The following is a 19,453-nucleotide window of genomic DNA, read 5'->3' on the forward strand; positions in this document are numbered from 1 at the left end:
GGAGTAGAGTAGGGAGCCGGCAAACAACAGGCAGGCAGAATTCTCCTTAGAAGAACCTCTTGGCTTAAAGGAGAAGGAAAGCTCCAAGACAGTTTATTGCCAACATATTAGCCACAATAGTGCAAGCTAGAATGTTATATTTATTCTGCAGAATGCTTTACCATACCTGAGTAAACAGCTCTAGACACTGTCTATTTTTGTTTAGGATAGAAGCTGCCAAATAACCTTGGTGTGACATCACTTCCTGCCTGAGTCTCATCCTGCTCACTTACAGCTCTGAGCTCAGATTACAGCAGGGATGGGAGGAGGGAGGGGGAGAGGAGCAAACTGAGCATGCTCAAGCCCTGCCCTGGATGTTTCAGCTGAAGCCCATGTGTACACAATAGAAGGAAAGAAATGTGGTTTTCTTTTGACAGAGGACTCATTCATTGTAGCCTTTTTTTCTCCTTTAAAGGAGAAGGAAAGGCTAAAAGTAATTAAGCTTTATCAGAAAGGTCTATATAAATATACCAGTAAACCCTCAAAGTAATGTTGCTCTGAGTCCTCTGTCAAAAGAAACACTGCATCTCTTTCCTTCTATTGTGTATCAGACTTCCTGTTTTCAGTTTAAACCTCCAGGGCAGGGCTTGAGCATGCTCAGTTTGCTCCTCTCCCCCTCCCTCCTTCTCTCCCTGCTGTAATCTGAGCCCAGAGCTATGAGTGAGCAGGGAAAGTCGGGTAGGAAGTGATGTCACACCAAGAAAATATGGCAGCTGCTATCCGAAACAAACAGAGAGAGCTTCTACAGCTGTTTACTCAGGTATGGTAAAGAATTCTACAGAATAAATAGTGTTATAGCTTGCACTATTGTGGCTAATCTATTGGCAATAAACTGCTTTGCTAGCTTTCCTTCTCCTTTAAGTGGCCCACTGTCCATAGTCAACTGGGGAGGAGTCCCATCCTACGTTAACCCTTGATAATGTGTTCAAGTGTTCTTTCAAGTATGATGTCCAGTATCATTTGGATGGAGAACACTGCTATGGAATGGTTGTGTTCTAAAGAAATGCAGTGTCATAATGTACAGGAATGTGTTGAAATATCATGGTCCAGCAAAACAAATAGTTCATCCCTTGCCCTTTTTATGTGAAAGGGACTATTTGTTTAATGTTAGTGTGAAGACGAACACCAAGGAATATATGAGTTGCTCTTTGGTTTTTGATCAGCTGCAGTTGTTCGTGAATTGTTGGAGTAAAGAAGTGTTCTTCAAGAAAGAAAATCTTAAGTTATGTGAATATAAACTAAATACAAAGAAAACAGTTCTACTCCGCACCCTCCGTTTCAGATTTTCCACTAAAAGTTCAAAATGGTTTAGAGCAAGTGTTTGGGGGACTGCGGTTTGTGTTTGAATTCATCTTGGGTTTAACTGAATTAGTTTTTGCACCTAGGATGCACCTGGCCATCTGGGTTGTGTTCCTTGGCCAGTAGTCTACCATGCAATTGTAATTAGACTCATTGACCTTCTTAACATGGCTACCCATCACATGACAGAGCCAAAGCCATGCTTCACAGCTGAGCAAGTGGGGTTTGAAGGTTTTTTTTGGCTTTTTTATAATATAAACATGTCCAGATGTAGGAAAAACAGTAACAGTTGACTCACGAGGCAATATGATATTCTTCAACTGCTCAGAATCCAGTGTCGTTCCCATCAGGTTATGTAGCACTGACCCCAGGTTTGAAGCGGTGGTGTATTTATAAGTTACTGGAGCTCACATCAAAATATTGGTGACTTTGACACTCTCCTTTAAGGGGTAGATTTATTAAGGTTTGAGGTGTGTTTCCCATGCAAAATGGACCTGGACCTTCTCAAAAATGTCTTTAATTTTGGGTCTCTTACTCCAGTTTAGAACTAATTCTTGATGGACGTTTTGTAACTATATATAAAGTATTCTGTAGTCTATTATTGAGTTTGGACTTTGACCAACCAGTCCCCATTCCTCAAGGAATTGTCCCAGTTTTATTCATGTTTTTATACACATGAAATTCAACATGTTCCCTACTGCAGTTGATGTGAAATATCTAAACCTGTTATTAGTGATTTGCACAGCCCCGCAAAGAAAGCGGAAGACGGAAGCACTCTGTGGTATAACCCCGGGCCAGTGCAGTTTTCTGCTGATAGGAGCACCGGCCTATCAGCAGAATACAATCACTTGGGGGTGCCTAACATTTGGCACCCCCAAGTGCAGGATGCCTTTCCTTTTCCTTTAAGGTATGAAGATCCAAATTACGGAAAGATACGTTATCTGGAAAACCCCAGTTCCCAAGCATTCTGGATAACAGGTCCGATACCTTTACTATCTTTCATAAGGCCATTCTAAATATTTTTTATTCTCTGCAACAATTAAAGAACCATCAGGTCAGATGCATAATTCCTATGTTAAGGATTAAGGTTTAGCCATGATCCCAGAGTTATTTAACCTTAATCAAGTGACACGAGGCAAATGCACAGTATGGATAAGTTAGAGGGGATGTGTTCAGAGTAGACTACGGTTCTTGGGAATAAAATTAAGGGGTTTTCTTGGTTCATGGGCCTCTAGTGTCACATGCAGACTCAACTTTGCCAAATTATCTGAATTTTGGAGATAACAGAATGCAGTGGAGCATTAAGTTGAAAGCTATTCTCAAATAACATAATTGCCTTTTGGATCAAAACCTGTAAACCGAGAAGACTTTTTTTTGTCTTCCAGTTTAATGACAGAATGGATTAGCCTGCTCTAGGAGCATGTTTTGCAAACCTTTTAAACTTGGAGGAAGCTCAAATCTCTAAATTTCATTCCGAACATAAAGACCAATTGGCCTTGGTGCTGGACAACAGAGGCAGATATGTTGTAGGACTGTCTATTTTTTTTGCCCAAGTTAAAGCAGGTATATAGATTAGGTTGAAAAAGTCACATGTCAATTAAGTTCAACACTTTTGCCTGAAACCTACCTTACTGCTAGAGAAATGTAAAAAACCCATCTGCTGCCTCTACAATTTGCCTCAGAGGAACAGACTCCCAAGAGAGCCATTGGACCAGTCCCTGGATTAACTTTGTAGTAGTACTAATATTGTACTATTGATTTTCTTGTAAATATTAAGTAATACCGTTAAATATAGATCATACTGCATTAGATGCAGTTCATTGATTAATCCACCAAAGTATAATGAAATATCATCTGAAGACCAGAAAAAAACATTGTCGTCTAGTTGACAAGCCATTATATTATATTGTAGATTTCATGGCTTTACCTGACAATGCAAAGCATCTTTCTGAGTTGAGTAACTCATCATTCAATAAACATGTTGCTTAAAAGAATGTATTTCAATGTTTGAAGACAAAGGTAGCCACTTCTATTTTGACAGTAATATCACTTTAACATATTATTTGCACATTTCATGCCAGGGTTCTTAAGGGATTACTCCTGGTTTATATATGTATTTCACTCATTCTCTTGCCTTGTATGATGCTAAATATATCCCTTTTACATATTTGCACTATTACTGAGCCCACACACAGTTGCGGTTTTTCCAGGTGGATGTTCAGACATTGTTTGTATTCATTTATTAGTATTTCAGAAGTAGATTCCTCTGTAGTGCAGAATGTTAGACGTAGGCCCCTCAAGCATGGCAGACTTTCTGGCACAATGAAAGAGCAAATAAATCATGGTGTACTTGACTGTGCTTAGTCACTGACCAGGGCTCAAGCTGACAAAGCAAATTTAGCCATAGAACAATATTTCTTAAGATGAAAAATTTTCAGTTTGCTGGCACGTTGCGTGCATGATCAGGAGTTATATTCTTACTGGATTTAGTCTGTATGTGTGCAAAAGGTCTATGTGATCAGAGGCCTTACAATAGGAGCAGTAATCTGATGAAGAAAAACTGGTGCTCATCATACTTTGCCCCAGGACAGCAGCTGAAAGCAACCAATCAGGAATCAGCTTGAATCCACTGTAGCTCAGATAAAATAATGAAAGCAACTTTTTCATTGGTTGCCAGGCTGGTGGTGGCACTCTTCTAAAGGTCATCTTTTGAATAGGAATAACTGTAAAGATAGCAACAATGGTCTCCGTCCCACAGGGTTGGATGAGAAAAAAACCCTGAGAACAAACCTCTGCAGTAGCTATCAGTATTTTTGTCTAAAAAATGTATAGTAGTGCGGTTGGAGGGCACCAGTTGAGTCCCCTTGGATCCTCTTCACTGTGATATGCCCACAGAAGAAAATGCCATTGAAGCTAATCCAGACCTTGCTTCAACTGCATACGTGCTCCATGTCAGCCATTATAATGAAGGGGAGCCAAAACTTGTCTCTCATACATGGTATTTACTATACATAGGAACATCTGGTGGAATGTCTTCTGCTGCTTAAAATATATACATCATATTTACTGTTCTTTTTTTTTTTGTTTTGTTCTCAATAGTCAAAAGAAAGAAGAGTGGCAAAGTTGAGCCTAAAGGCACGGTGACAAAAGTAACAGGCAAAAAGATAACAAAAATAATTGGTCTGGGAAAGAAAAAACCAAGTACCGATGAACAGACATCATCAGCAGAAGAAGATGTCCCAACCTGTGGTGAGTTCCTAGGGGCTTCATTTAGGTCAGTTCTTGTTACTTTGTATTTTTTCAGGCACATATTCCCAGTTATTCCAGCAGTTACATATAATCCTTACCCCTTTATTCCTTCTTCGATATTGGTAAAAAAACAGATTTAAATCTGCCCAGGTGACATACTACCTGAACAGTCTATTGTCTCCTGAACACTCTCTGTCAAGTGTATGATCATTGATTTAAGAGATTGAGAGCAACAACCCCATTTGTTAATGTTAATGAGTCTCCAAGAAAGAGCCAATGATTGTCAGCCACTTAGTATCTCATTTACCAGTCAGCTTTTGGAAAGATGTTTTACACAAAAAAATAAAAAAGCAGAGTACATGATAAGTGCAGGTTACCCCATGCCTTCTGAAATACAGGGCAGCTACTGCACTGTTACCCAAAGGTGCCCTTGATTTCACTTTTTACTGGGCTATACATTAAGCTGAATGGCACAGGGAGATATTTTGACTAGAGGTCCACATGTCACCACCATGTTTGCTTTAGGCATAACCATTTACTATATATCTCTCTGGAATATCTTTGGGGAAGTGGAGAGATGTTAATAGGAGTGTTTTGATCACTGCTGTTTTCTACAGGAGGAGTTGTTCTAGAGGTGAATGTGGGACCATAAGCTGGAGACTCTTGTTCACTTCTCTGGCAACATCTTGTGACCCTGGACAAGTAACTTAATATCCTGGTGTCCCAACATAATTTGCCTATCATGGATGTTTAAATGCTGTTAATAGCATTGAGTCCCATGGGAGAAAAGCACTATATAAAGTAATCCCCGTCCCTCAGCCTGATTACAATGTGATATAGTCTTTGTGTGTGCATGGGCAGCACAGTAACAAGACTATTTTGGGCTGTTAATTGAGTGAGTGCGTGCTGGTCCAAGAGACTTCTCGCAAGCCCCATAGCATTGTGCATGCGTCTATTAACCATGGGAGATTGTCCAGTGTCCATAAAGGCCTTCGTATACTTGTTTATAACTACACAAAAAGAAAGCAGAAGCCCTATATCAGCTTTAAATGATTTCATTATGTTGAATGTAGTTTGGGAGATACTTGACCTCTAAAGGGACTGGAGCCAAAAGTCCAAAAAAGACCAATGTTTTTTAAATTGCTTCCCATTGTCCCCTCTGGCTAAGGGAATATTCTTTCAGGTGTTGGCGTTCTGCATGTTAGACATGCTCAAAAACACCCATCATTTTGTGTTCAAGTTCCATTAGCCTTGGTGAATTAAGCAACTGTTTGCTTAAAGGGTAGTAATAAGAATGCTAAAAGGGTCATTGTCATCTGAATGCTATTTTTCAAGAAAGTTTTCTCTGATTGCTTTCATTGCATCATTCATGGCATCTGCATGTAGCTGAATATTTTAATTAATAGCAATTCTAATAATTTATAAGCTGAGTTATGAATATATAAAATTAAGAAAAGTAACTGTAATCAGTGTAAAGAAAAGTAATTAGTAGGAAAAAACAAAAATGATAATGTCCCTTCCAGATTGGCATTGGCATTGTGTTCCCAATTTGTCATATACTTTTGTCACCGTCCTTAGTAACGTTATATATGAAGCCCTGCATCTTTTTTTACAGGATATCTTAATGTTTTGTCCAACAACCGCTGGAGGGAACGCTGGTGCAGAGTCAAAGACAATAAACTCATTTTCCACAAGGACAGGACGGATTTGAAGACCCACATAGTTTCAATCCCCCTTCGAGGGTGTGAAGTTATTCCTGGATTGGATTCCAAGCACCCCTTGACATTCCGACTTCTCCGTAACGGACAAGAAGTCGCCGTGCTGGAGGTATTGCTTTCTGTTTATGTCATGAAAAAAAGTTTTCGAGTATCTTTCTGGGCAAATCTCAAAGAATGTGTTTTCTTTAATAAAGAATTAATTTAGGGTCCATTTAACTGTTGTTACTTTCCAAATTGTATTTATTTTGATGGTAAACCCTTATTTTTGGATTTGGCAAAGTACCGAAAAGTCAGCAAAACACTGGCTGTTTTGATCTTATTTAATGGGAAATAAAGACCTTCCTTTACAAAATTTGGCTAGTACAGGTATCATCCTGAAACCCGTTATCCAGAAAACTCTGAATTACAGGAAGGCCATTTCCCATAGACTCCGTATTAATCTAATAATTAAACATTTCAAAAATAATTTCCCCTTTCTCTATAATAATTAAACAGTATATTGTACTTGATCCCAACTAAGATATAATTACTCCGTATTGGAGGCAAACCAAGCCTATTTGTTTTAATTAATATTTACCAGATTTTTTTAGTATACGTAAGGTATCCAAATTACAGAGAGATCCCTTATTCAAAAAACCCCATGCCCCAATCATTCTGCATAACAGGTCCCATACCTGTGCCATCCATGTTCCAGCTTCAATGAAACTGTGTTTTAGACTTCAGCTCAGCAGGAATAATTTGGTCTTTTTGATTGCAGGCTTCATCCTCAGAAAAAATGGGAAGGTGGATTGGAATATTATTGGCTGAGACAGGTTCCTCCACAGATCCTGGGGCTCTGCATTATGATTACATTGACGTGGATACAACTGCAAATGTGATACAAACTGCAAAGCAGTCTTTCTGGTAAGGTGATGATTCAGAATTTTTGTTTTTCAAAGTTATTTTACTCTAGCTGCTTTGTGTTGTCCTTTGTCTTAAAGGGCAAGAAACTCTCCCACCAATGATCACCTGGGCAGGTCTCCCTTTGCCTTCTACATGAAGTGCTCCCTCAAAGAATACTCCTTGCCCATTACCTGTTTTTAATGTAGAATTGTGCAGTGGGGTCAATAGCTTCATCTTAACTGGTGCTCAGGCTCCCTTGTAGTAACTGCCGGAACAGACCGTGTGTACTGGAAGTCAGGATGAAATGACCTTCACAGTCCTCAAACCTCCAAGTATGACAGTATTCCTCCAATATCTGTCCCTTCCACTCTTTGTCATGAACCCTCCTTATCTGGAAGATGAGCCTGGGATATAAGCAGCAAGTAGGAGCACTGTGGAGGCAGATGAGGGAAGGGTGAGTCCTTGAGGCAGGAGCTGTATGTGCCTAGGGAACACGTTAAGGGAAGGCAGGAACAGGTTAAAGAGGGCTATGAGTCAGACTGGATCAGGTGCAGAATGGAACAGGATGGAGAGAGCAAAGATCAGGACTGGACTAGACAGGATGAAGAGGGCGAAGGTCAGTACAGGAACAGACTGGATTAGGACTGGACGGTGCGGGCGTAGCTCAGGAGCAGACTAGAAGTTTAGGACAGGACGGTGTGGGCGTAGATCAGGAGGCAGGAGCAGACTAGAAGTATAAGAAAGGACAGTGCGGGTGTAGCACAGGAGACAGGAGCAGACGAAGTATAAGACAGGGTGGTGCAGGTGTAGCTCGGGAGCAGATTTGAAATCGGGATCAGTAGGACTGGATAGCGGAAGGAGACTGGAGCAGAATAGAGACTAGAGCAGAATAGCAAGAGGACTGGAGTGGATAGCAGGAGAGGACTGGAGCGGGTAGCAGGAGAGGACTGGAAAAGGCAGGGCAAGATGCAGAGCAAGACGAGGCAAGATATAGACAGGGTACAGGTTAGAACAGAACAGGAAGCAGGAACCAGAAAGGCAAGGTCAGTTCAAGGTCAAGGCAGAATATGGTTAAGGCAAGATCAGGTTTAGAGTGAGGAGCAAAGCAAGATTCAGAATAGCAAGGGAAGCTGAGCAGGGCAAAGTTGCAGCAAGGTTAAAGCAAGGAAAGATCCAGGTTTAAAGCAGGTCCGGAGCAGAACTGGAAGGGGAAGATAATGCAGATCAAGACAGGACAAGGTTCAGAGCCAGGCAGAACAAGACAGGGAAGGGTTCACACAAGACAAGATAAGGCAAGGCAAGGCAAGGCAGAATATGAAGGAGGCTAGAACAGGAACCCGTACCTCGGGACAATGCCGCACTGCTAGGATGGGAACCAATGCTCAGGCAAGGAGTGTTTTTAGGGCTGGTCTTATATAGGGCAGAGTCAGCCCTGATTGGCTGACTGCAACCAATCAGGCTGCTGCTGGGCTGGGGCTGCAGAGGCCAGGTAACATATAGTGAGCAACCCTACAGGCTGCTCATCTGGCCAAATGGTTATAGTATCGAGCCAGAAACCCAAAGGTCCCTGGTTTGATCCTGACATGTATGTCATTTTGTAAAACCTGAATATATTTAAAATAAAATAGTACATAAATAAAGAATACAAACAGCAGAACTCCTTGCAGAAGTCTACAGACTATATTTTAGGTTGGTGCAGTGTTTATGGAGGAAGCTCATTTTTGATCCATAGGACTTTACTACATGTGGCAAAAACACTCCATGCAAAAAAGAAAAACAGACATTAGAATTTGCCATAATCTGTAAATCTATAAGCAGTGTCTTTGTCTTTCTATGTGGAGGAGTTTCCGGTTCATCAAGGTTCTTATTTACTTTTTTTATTTCTGCCAGAAGACTTAGGCATTGAGTCTTTTCCTAGTAACTGAATAATTCTCAAAATCATATAGGTTATCCAAATTGATACTGCTTGTATTGATTATATGGTAGATTTATGGCCACTGCCCTCAAGCAGAGAACAACAAAGGCCACACCAGCATTCTCTGCCAGTCTCTGCTCCTAATGCTCTTTAATGCACACACATGGGCCAGACCTCCAAGAGTTTCGGTGGGGTTGTTTGCCTGTCACCACTCAGTGTATCAGCCAAGATGCATGTCATTAAAAATGTTACAAGTGGTGACAGATGAAGGGCTTTATGAATAGTGCTACGGCTGTGAAAACGCCCCCGTGTGCCATTTTATTGAAAAAATATACAAAGAAAACATATACAGTATAAAATAATATGATTATGTACTTGGGAAAAAAATTGCCACAGGAGACAGTTCGCCCTTTAATAAAATCCGACCTCATATTTAAAATTTGCTATAATTAACCAGTTGGTTAATGTTTCATTTCCAAAACCCATGAGGTCATGCTCCTTAACGCTGTTTCATAAATCAAAACGATGATGGTAACAACATCCAAGTTTGGCCACAAATACTGCTATCTCAGCTGATGGATGCTAACCATTCTTATTAAATTTAATTAAATGGCTGTATTTATTCTGCAAACCCTTGAGGTGGTCTGGAATTTTAAGAAGACCAGGCAAGCAGCCAACCTTTCTTGAATTTGAATTATGATGCACAGCACGCATGCAACTGAAGTTACGAGAAATAGAAAAAGCAGAGGCAGCAGAAGAAAGCTGCAAAGTTTAATATTTGTGTTTTTACTAAGTTACCAGAAGTCCATTCTGACAACTTCATCAAGTTACCTATGCCTTGATTTTCCCATTTTGCCTTTGTTCTGGTGAGTTGCAGCAATAGATATACAGGTATGGGACCTGTTATCCAGAATGCGCGGGACCTGGGGTTTTCCGGATAACGGATCTTTCCGTAATTAAGTCTACTAGAAATTCATTTAAACATTAAATAAATCCAATTGGCTGGCTTTGCTTCCAAAAAGGATTAATTATATCTTCGTTGGGATCAAGTACAAGCTACTGTTTTATTATTACAGAGAAAAAGGAAATCATTTTTAAAAATTTGGATTATTTGGATAAAATGGAGTCTATTCCGTAATTCGGAGCTTTCTGGATATCGGGTTTCCAGATAAGGGATCCTATACCTGTATGTGTGTGTATATATCACAGTAGAACACCCATTTTACATTTTTCAGGGGACCGAAAAAAAATGGTGTAAAATCCAGAAAATGTAAAAACAGGGAAATGTATTATGCATAATATATAGGTGGGACCACAAAAAAAAAAACAATGTAAAATGAAGGAAAACTTAAAATCAGGGATGTAAAATTGAGATTTCATTGTATATTAATTTGTGTAAAGTTGCTCAGAGTGCTGTGCAATTTACAGTAATTTTTAGTTTTCATGATAGCAATTTTACTCTGCTATATAAAAATGTAACAGGTGTGCCCCTTGATTACTCAGAGGAGGGCTGGATAGAACAGCAGAAGCTTCCTTTGATGTTTTCTATGCTGTACTCTGTACCTAGTGCCGGATTAAGCAGCTATTTTGAAAACCGGTGTATGCTACTTTTTTGGGAACAACTCAAACACGTCTCATTCTGTTGTTTTTCTTAGCTTAGTCACATTTGGGGCACATGTTGGATGGCACGCTGATAACTAAAGTGTCCTTATATAACAAATAAACATCATTGAGAAGGGTAGGCAACAGGGGTCTTTAAATAAGCTCAGTCCCACAAGTCATATTGCCCAGTAACTGCAGATTTCAGGCTGAATATATTGCATAGGGAGCAAGGAGAGCTCTGTCTGTAGCAGTCAACAGAATTTCTATAAGCCACAAACTCCTTCCTGTACATGTAAGGGGAATCCTAAATTTGCGGCTTGTCTTTGCTTTCCGTTTTGCAACACCAGAGGGCGCTAGTTAAGGACAACACAGCTACTCATTATGTGTGGTCGTTTTGATTAGGACTTGGCGCACGGAGTCAAGTATGGAGTCACCATAAGCTTTGTTGATATTAGTAAAAGATCAGTGCTTGGTGTTTTCCTCACATTTTTTGTTGTATTTTATCTACACATGATAACAATCGTGTTTTCTGTCATCAAACCCTATGAAAGTTTCTCTTGGTTGAACTGTTCTGCCAGGCTGATGTAGCATGTTAACTCTAGGTGGGAAAGAAAGGAAGCGTAAGAAGAAGAAGATTAGTCATCTGTAGAAAATTACATCTAAGCTGCAAGTTATTAGTACGTGCCCGATCTTGCCAAAGTGTAAAAACAAATCACTCCAACTGTGCCTTCTTAGAATACCGTGGATTATTGTGCGGACATTATTGTTTTTATACACATTGCGGCCAAGAGTATAAGGACACCTATTCTAATGACTGGAATGGGCTATTAAGGCCACAGCCATCATTACTGACACTGGTGCCGCATCATACAATGACATTGTTGACAATTCCGTGTTTGTGGAAGACCCTTTTCGGTTTCTGCTTAGCTTCACACAAAGTGAATGGAGGACCAAGCATATGTCAGTCACCTCTGAGACGTTGAACAGACAGGTGTCTGGATACTTTTGGCCGTATAGTGTATCACAAAGCATAATAGCTCACTTTCAAATAAATTGGAAAAGTCTGATGGGCCATGGAGCTGAAAGGCCATGAAGCTAATGGTGTCAACATGCCAAAAGTTTATTTTAATAGGATTTCTGGGTTAATGAGGTTTTTAGGGAGTCAATGTGTATTTCTATTTCTTTTGTAGCTTTATGAACAGAAGAGTGATCTCTGCAAACCCATACCGAGAAGCTACTACAAATGGCTATTCTTGTCCCAGTGGCGTGGCCCTTCATTATGATGATGTCCCGTGCATTAATGGACTGGTAAGCATTTAACAGGCATGGCACACGCACAGCAACAAATCAATAGCAAACATTTAAACCCTGGCAACAGCTAATTGTTAGCATTGACTGCATGACCAATATAGACCAATAACAGGTCTCCATTAAGTATACCAGACACTAATTTATTTGTCAAAATATTCAATAGCCTGTAACATTAACGTCTAGGATGTTCTTACATGCAGACCACTTAAACAATAGGTTTATTTTTTTAGTTGTCTGTCCAGACATTGCTAGTGATTGAAATAGAACTTTTTGACTTCAGTTTCTCCATCATCTTCGTGATTACTAGTATTAACTCCAGAGTATCCAATGCTGTTTTCATTGAAGTGATGAGATTTATACTTAAAGGGATTCTGTCATGATTTTTATGATGTCGTTTTTATTTCTAAATGACACTGTTTAAACTTCAAATAATTCACTCTACAATATAAAATTGAATTCCTGAACCAGCAAGTGTACTTTTTTAGTTGTAATATTGGTGTGTAGGTGCATCTCAGGTCATTGCCTGGTCATGTGCTTTCGGAAAGAGCCAGCATTTTAGGATGGAACTGCTTTCTGGCAGGCTGCTGTTTTTCCTTCTCAATGTAACTGAATGTGTCTCAGTGGGACCTGGATTTTACTAATGAGTGCTGCTCTTAGATCTACCAGGCAGCTGTTATCTTCTGTTAGGGAGCTGCTATCTGGTTACCTTCCTATTGTTCTGTTGTTAGGCTGCTTGAGGAAAGGCTGTTGCTAGCTTGAAACATCGCTGTATATCTGTCCAAGAAAAAAGCCCATTTTTTCAATAAAGGCCTTTTAAGAAAATTACACTGTTCAGTGCTTTCAATGTAAAAATTGAGGCTGGTGGGTAATATCACTCCAGTTTGCAGTACAGCAGTAAAGAGTGACTTAAGTTTATCAGAGCACAAGTCACATGACTGGGGGAAGCTGGGAAACTGACATGTCTAGCCCAATGTCAAATTTCAAAATTAAATTAAAAAAACTGTTTGCTTTTTTGAGAAATGGATTTCAGTGCTGACGTTTGCGGGAGCAGCACTATTAACTGATGCGTTTTGAAATTTATTTTTTCCCATTTCAGTATCCCTTTATGCAGCAGCTGGATACCCCTGGGGGGTTTTAGCTATTTTTACCTTTACCTAAAGATTGTTTAGTTGTTTGTGGCTACTGTATTCTTGTCTAATATTGCTGAAAGAAAGATGTATTTTGATAAGAGTTGTCAAGATCTTGGCTTGATGCAAGAAACCAGGTGGAACCTCTCTGAACCCATTGTGGAGAATCATCAACCCGTGGTCACTGTATGGAAAAGTTCTTATTTCCTTCAGTTATTCTAAATTGTATGGTCATACCTTAAGATAAGCTTGCTTTTTTCACTCACCTGGCGATCTTTAGAGTACATGAAGAAGGGCTTTTTGAAGGTTGTACTTTATTTTTCTGATCATGAGAAGACAGGCTCATTATATTTTTGTTCCTTAACAATGACTTGGTACAGACCTCTGATCTATGACCTTTATTTCAACTACTCTATGGTTTTTGTACCCGACAATGGTATCCAGTAACTCTTTTGCGCTGTTGCATGTTCTCTTTGCTAACACTACCAGTATGTGTGTTGCAGTGGAGACCTGATGAGGACTATGAGACATACCGTAACAGAAAGAATGGAGAAGAAGTATATTACGATGATGCAGACCTGTACGATAACTTACCATCTCCGAAAATCTTTGCCCGCTATCCACCAGCTGATAAAAAAGCCAATAGGTTTTCTTCTGATAAACTCCCTCCTAACCACTACAAATCTCCTGTCTCATCCAGTCTGTCTTCTCAGTCTGTCACTAACAACTCTGCTGTAGGGAGGGGACCTCTCAGTTCCCAGTCTCAGGTACAATTTATTGTTCTATGCTTGATCCATTTCCCATCCTGCATGTTTAGCTTTACTTCCTGCTCATTCAGTCTTATCATTCTTATTGTATCACTTGCCTTATGTTCTGTCTCCTGTCTTCAGCACTCTCTAATTGTCTTTCTACTTGTCCCTTAAGGTCAGACATTGCACACAACTATGTGGCCAAAATTTAGCCATGGTATACACGTTCCCCTGATCAGCATACATGTCTAAAGCTTACTAAGGAACCACATGCACAATATGAAATGAAATTACTAATTTTATTACAGACACAGAGACATCTTATAATAAAATTGGTGATGAGCCTTTGATTTAGTTTTGTGCATGTGGTTAATAATCAAGGTGTTTGCTGTTACTATACCATATATCAAGGGATCAAGCATTTTTGGATGCCAGTGACACATAGGCAATTTTGGCCACCTTCGTTCTCTTTGTATAGCAGTAGTGATTACAATACTTTCCTCTGGAGGCAGTCACATACTCTTCTACCCAATCGGAAAATAGTCGCTGCGGCACCGTTCTTTGTCATTGGGTAATATTGGTTAAAATCTCTTGTGTTTTTCTGTAACACAATATACAGGAGGTTCTACTGGGGGTTCTAATATATATATATATATATATTTTTTTTTATATAATATACAGTATATATTTTATATGTTATTTCTTTTTATTATTTGATATAATTATATATTATATATATTGTTTTATTTATATATATATATATATATATATATATATATATATATATATATATATATATATATATATACACATACATACATACATATATGCATACATATATACTATACATACAGGTCTAAAGTTGTATTCATACACACAAAGCATAGGGCAGGCAGAGTATGGCACACACAGGAAGCATAGGGCAGGCAATATACGGCACATCCAGGGAGCAAAGAAGGCAGAGTATGGCGCACACACAAGGAGCATAGGGCAGGCAAAGTATGGCACACACAGGGAGCATAAGGCAGACAGAGCATGGCACACACAGGGAGTATAGGGCAGGGAGTAAAGGGCAGACAAAGTACGGCACATCAAGGCATCATAGAAGGCAGAGTATGGCACACACAAGGAGCATAGGGCAGACAGAGTATGGCACACACACGGAGTACAGGGCAGGTAAAGTACGGCACACACAGGGAGTATAGGGCATGCGAAGTACAACACATCCAGGTAGCATAGAAGGCGAATTATGGCACACACAAGGAGCATAGGAGGCAGAGTATGGCACACACAAGGAGCATAGGGCAGGCAAAGTATGGCACACATAGGGAGCATATTGCAGGCAGAGTATGGCACACACAGGGAGAGTAGGGTAGGTAGAGTATGACACTCACAAGGAGCATAGGGTAAGCAGAGTATGGCACACACAAGGAGCAAAATATGGCACATGCAAGGAGCACAGGACAGGCAGAGTATGTCACATACAGGGAGCATATGGCAGGCTGAGTATGACACACACAGGGCACATAGGGCAGGCACAGAGCATTTTCAAGAGATTTGATGCCTGCAGTTGTGCATTTTTATCTCAGGGCAACAAATCTCCCTGTCAGCCATCAATTCTAAGCTTGCCATAGACTTGCAGATGTAACCTTAATATCGGACAATCGATCATGCTGTGCAATCTCCTGACCTACCAATAACCATTCAGATCAAATAAAGTAGTAAAAAATACCCAAATCAGGAGATGTTCTGTCACTGACAGCAATCGTATGAAAGTTATGTCCAACAAATAGTAGTGACAGAAATCATCAGATAGGAAATACATGCAGAGGTATCGTTAGACGACAAAAAATTTCTACTGATCGACTAAACGACCGATCGCCATGACAGTTTTTACTTAAGGTTATACTTAATATTATACTATGGGAAGTCTTTTTCCAGAGTTTTGTCACCCTCAGTAGAGTAGATTGCCTTGTGCCATCATCCTTAGACATCATCATCATCATCATGTATCTCTGATTTTGTTGAGATGATGGTACATTGATTCTCAATAAACATATACGATAAAGATAAACCTAAATCTACTAGCACATGACAACTTGCCTCTCCCTCCAGGGGACATGCTCCACAGTCTAATGATTTCTCATTGGAGCATAATGTGAGCATGTGGAAAAGCTCATCCATGTAACATTGCATGAAAAGGCAGTAATCGTAGCAGATAAAGTCAATTACAGTGCTGCTAACAGATAGGTATTTCATCATTTTCCATTCACTGTAGTAGAGACAACATGTTGAGTTTTTTATCTGTCCTGTTCTGGAGGTACTGCAATTTCCAGTAACAGAATGAAATCCTGATAAGGATACATGTTTATGAAAGTAAATGAGATATTTTCAGCAACTTACTTCCAGGTAGGGATGATGGAACAACATCATGACGTCTGGTGGCAGATAACAAAGGCCTATCGGCACATGGTCTACACAGACACGACATTTAGCTGTTCCTGTGAGTGAATTCACATCCTGCCTGCTGGAGATAGGAGTAACATTCCTGAAATCCCATCCATGGGGAATGACTTGTGTTAGTGGTCAGAAATATTGATGTAAACTGTTTGATTCCATATTTCAGCAACTGTGGTAGAAGCAAACAGCTCTTTGGGCCTTAGGCCACAGTGAGTCATAAAGTCCCCCTGTGACAGCCATGCCACTTAGATCAGTGTTTCTTAAAGAAAAATGGAGCCCCTTAAAAGATATTAGCAGTTTTTATACTGCTGATTTAATGAATTTGAAACAACAGCGCCACCTGCTGTTCATTTTGGCCAGTCGGATAAAAATGTGTTTACAGAGAATAAGAGTCTTGTCATGTTACTCTTCTTAGAACTGCTCGAAGATTCATTATACTATATATATATATATATATATATATATATATATATATATATTATTTTCATTTATTATATATATTATATTTATATAATATATATTTATATATATTATGTTATTTTTATTTTTTCTTTTATATTATATATTGTAATATATATATTATTTTCTTTTATAATATATATATATATATATAATATATAATATATATATTATTTTCTTTTATAATATATATATATATATATATATATATATATATATATATATATATATATATATATATATATACACATATATATATACATATATATACACACACACACAGGTTGAAAGTTGTATTCACTGGAGCCAATTTGTTAGGCACCCGCCCCCAGTTACTTACTTTTTACCTCTACTTTATTGCACTTTTGCAAATAATGCACCAGCCATTGAACCACCAGAAGTGTCATGGCAACTGACAATTGCATGTATTTATATAGCACCAACATATTGCGCAGCTCTGAATAGATTGTGGATCCTGCCATAAGAACGTTTGGTGCCTTTGTTTTTTTATTGAGGTGCTTGTAAATAAGCTTAATGTTTTCTTGCCTTACACAAGTGTGTGTGTATGGATGCTGGGTTTTCATTTGGAGGGGTTGAACTTGATGGACTTTGTCTTTTTTCAACCCAATTTAACTATGTAACTATGTAACTATAACTATGTAACAAGTGAGTCAAATCAAAGAGCCAAGTCAGAAAAATAACAATTAATGTTGAAATATTTCTCCCAAACAGCTGAAGAGCAAGAAGCCACCTGCCATGGCCAACGGCATTGCTGCAAAACCAAGAATAAACAGCAGCCAGCCAAAGAATGCAGCCCCGGCGACCAACGTGAAACGCGCTGCCTCAAGTAAGAACATCAGCCGGTCTTTTTCCTTTGTATATACTGTTAGGCATGTTTGTACTGGTGGTCAGGTTATGGGATGGTGCTTCATCAGGGATAGCAACTTTTAACCAAACATCACAATTTTTGATGGACATCTACATTAAGAATCAATGATGCAGAAACATTTTGGTGCTATATAATGCTGCTGCTAATAATATCTCACACCTGCTGATTCCTTTTGTGAGCTTAGATGCCGAACAGTACAAATATGGGAAGAACCGGGTGGAAGCAGATGCAAAAAGACTGCAGATGAAAGAGGAGGAATTGCTGAAAAAGAAAGAAGCGCTAAGAAACCGATTGGCTCAGCTACGGAAGGAGAGAAGGGACATACGAGCTGCCATCGAAGCCAATGCTGGTAAGTTTTACGCAAAAATTCCTGCTGCTGCTTCTTCTGAAAGGTTATTTTTATATAAATATATATATATATATATATATATATATATATATATATATATATATATATATATATATATATATATATATATAATACATAAAAAGTTCTGATGTCATCAGTTATAAACGGTGAGTAGTGATGTCATTTCTGTCACATGACTCACTGAAACTTGTGTGTTATAATAAATAAAGTACCCCCAGTTGTAAAATATGAGGATATTAGAAGTTACCTCTGAGTTCCATGACCTGTATAAAAACACTCAGCTGAAGTATATGGTCATGAAACTCCTCGGTTACTTATAATATCCTTATATTTTACAAAAGGAGGTACTTTATTCACTATATATATATATATATGTAAACTGGAGAATGTCACACCACTTCTACTCTATACCCAGGTGCAAGGTAAAATTTCATACATTATTCAAGAAAACCAGCAACACCGGGACTTTTGTTCGAAAATAAAAATACTATATTTATGTGAGCGTATACAGCCAATGTCATATTTATATATAAAACAGGGTTTTTTAGTTACAAAGTTCTGATCAATATGAAATTACATTCTGCCATTTGTTTTAATAAAAAAAAACTAATTTCCTATTTTTCACCGTTAAAAAGCATTCATTTGAAAGCTGGGCTAATTTGACTGAACTTACTGCCCCCTTCTTCTTTATAAACAGGGCAATTTGTCAGGGGCTTCTCAGCAGACTGGTAATTCGTTTTATCAGCTCGTCTAGAGAGGTTCTGTGGGACCAGAAGAAAAACTGGCTTCATATTTTTTAGTGCCAGACATAACCGAACCCATAGATATTTCTTAATTTAAACAATAGGCAAATAGTATGTTTAGCACAAGCCCCATTCACTCAGCTCGTGTTACAAAGGGGTCCCATTAAGAGCTGACTTTTGGTTGGTTACTATTAATTACTGCATCTATCAAAACCTTTGCCTCTGAGCAGTAAGCAGGCTACTCTGTATCCGCCTCACCTATTGCTTGCTTCAGAGATACCCTCTCTATTGGTTGGCTAAAGCAGCTCATCGCCCTAATTAGCACAGTTAATAAAAATGGAGAGTTATTTTTAATCCCTAGAAAATAAAAACTGGAACTGTGGCCGTTCTACCTTGATATTCTAGACGTGTGCCGGAATATTCAGCTGATCTTGTAACCTTAGTGTTAACACAGTGGCACTACCAGCTCTGTAGATTCTATGGGGGGTAGCAAGTACAGGGTTAAAAGCAGAAATGAGAAGATGTCATTAAAAATGGCAAAACTCTTTTTTCTCAAGAACATGTTTTTTTTCCTTACTATTCTGGCCTTGGAATCAGTAAACTGAACTACAGGCTGGCACGTTCAACATACAAACTTAAAA

The 19,453-nt window shown here is 39.0% G+C and overlaps 1 protein-coding gene across 3 annotated transcripts in view; it reads left to right on the plus strand.

Moving 5' to 3' along the window:
- Positions 1-19,453, plus strand: part of afap1.L (actin filament associated protein 1 L homeolog) — a 104,732-nt gene that overhangs the window by 70,594 nt on the left and 14,685 nt on the right. For 2 of the 3 annotated variants that reach the window (XM_018228470.2, XM_018228465.2), the window contains exons 9-15: positions 4,438-4,587; positions 6,203-6,414; positions 7,063-7,208; positions 11,895-12,012; positions 13,646-13,909; positions 17,543-17,657; positions 17,884-18,048. In XM_018228470.2, the coding sequence (XP_018083959.1) occupies positions 4,438-4,587; positions 6,203-6,414; positions 7,063-7,208; positions 11,895-12,012; positions 13,646-13,909; positions 17,543-17,657; positions 17,884-18,048 (1,170 nt within the window). The remainder of the gene's footprint in view (positions 1-4,437; positions 4,588-6,202; positions 6,415-7,062; positions 7,209-11,894; positions 12,013-13,645; positions 13,910-17,542; positions 17,658-17,883; positions 18,049-19,453) is intronic. The other variant, XM_018228479.2, reaches the window with a different exon arrangement.

This window comes from Xenopus laevis, chromosome 1L (assembly GCF_017654675.1).
Source record: "Xenopus laevis strain J_2021 chromosome 1L, Xenopus_laevis_v10.1, whole genome shotgun sequence".
In the NCBI taxonomy this organism is placed as follows: domain Eukaryota; kingdom Metazoa; phylum Chordata; class Amphibia; order Anura; family Pipidae; genus Xenopus; species Xenopus laevis.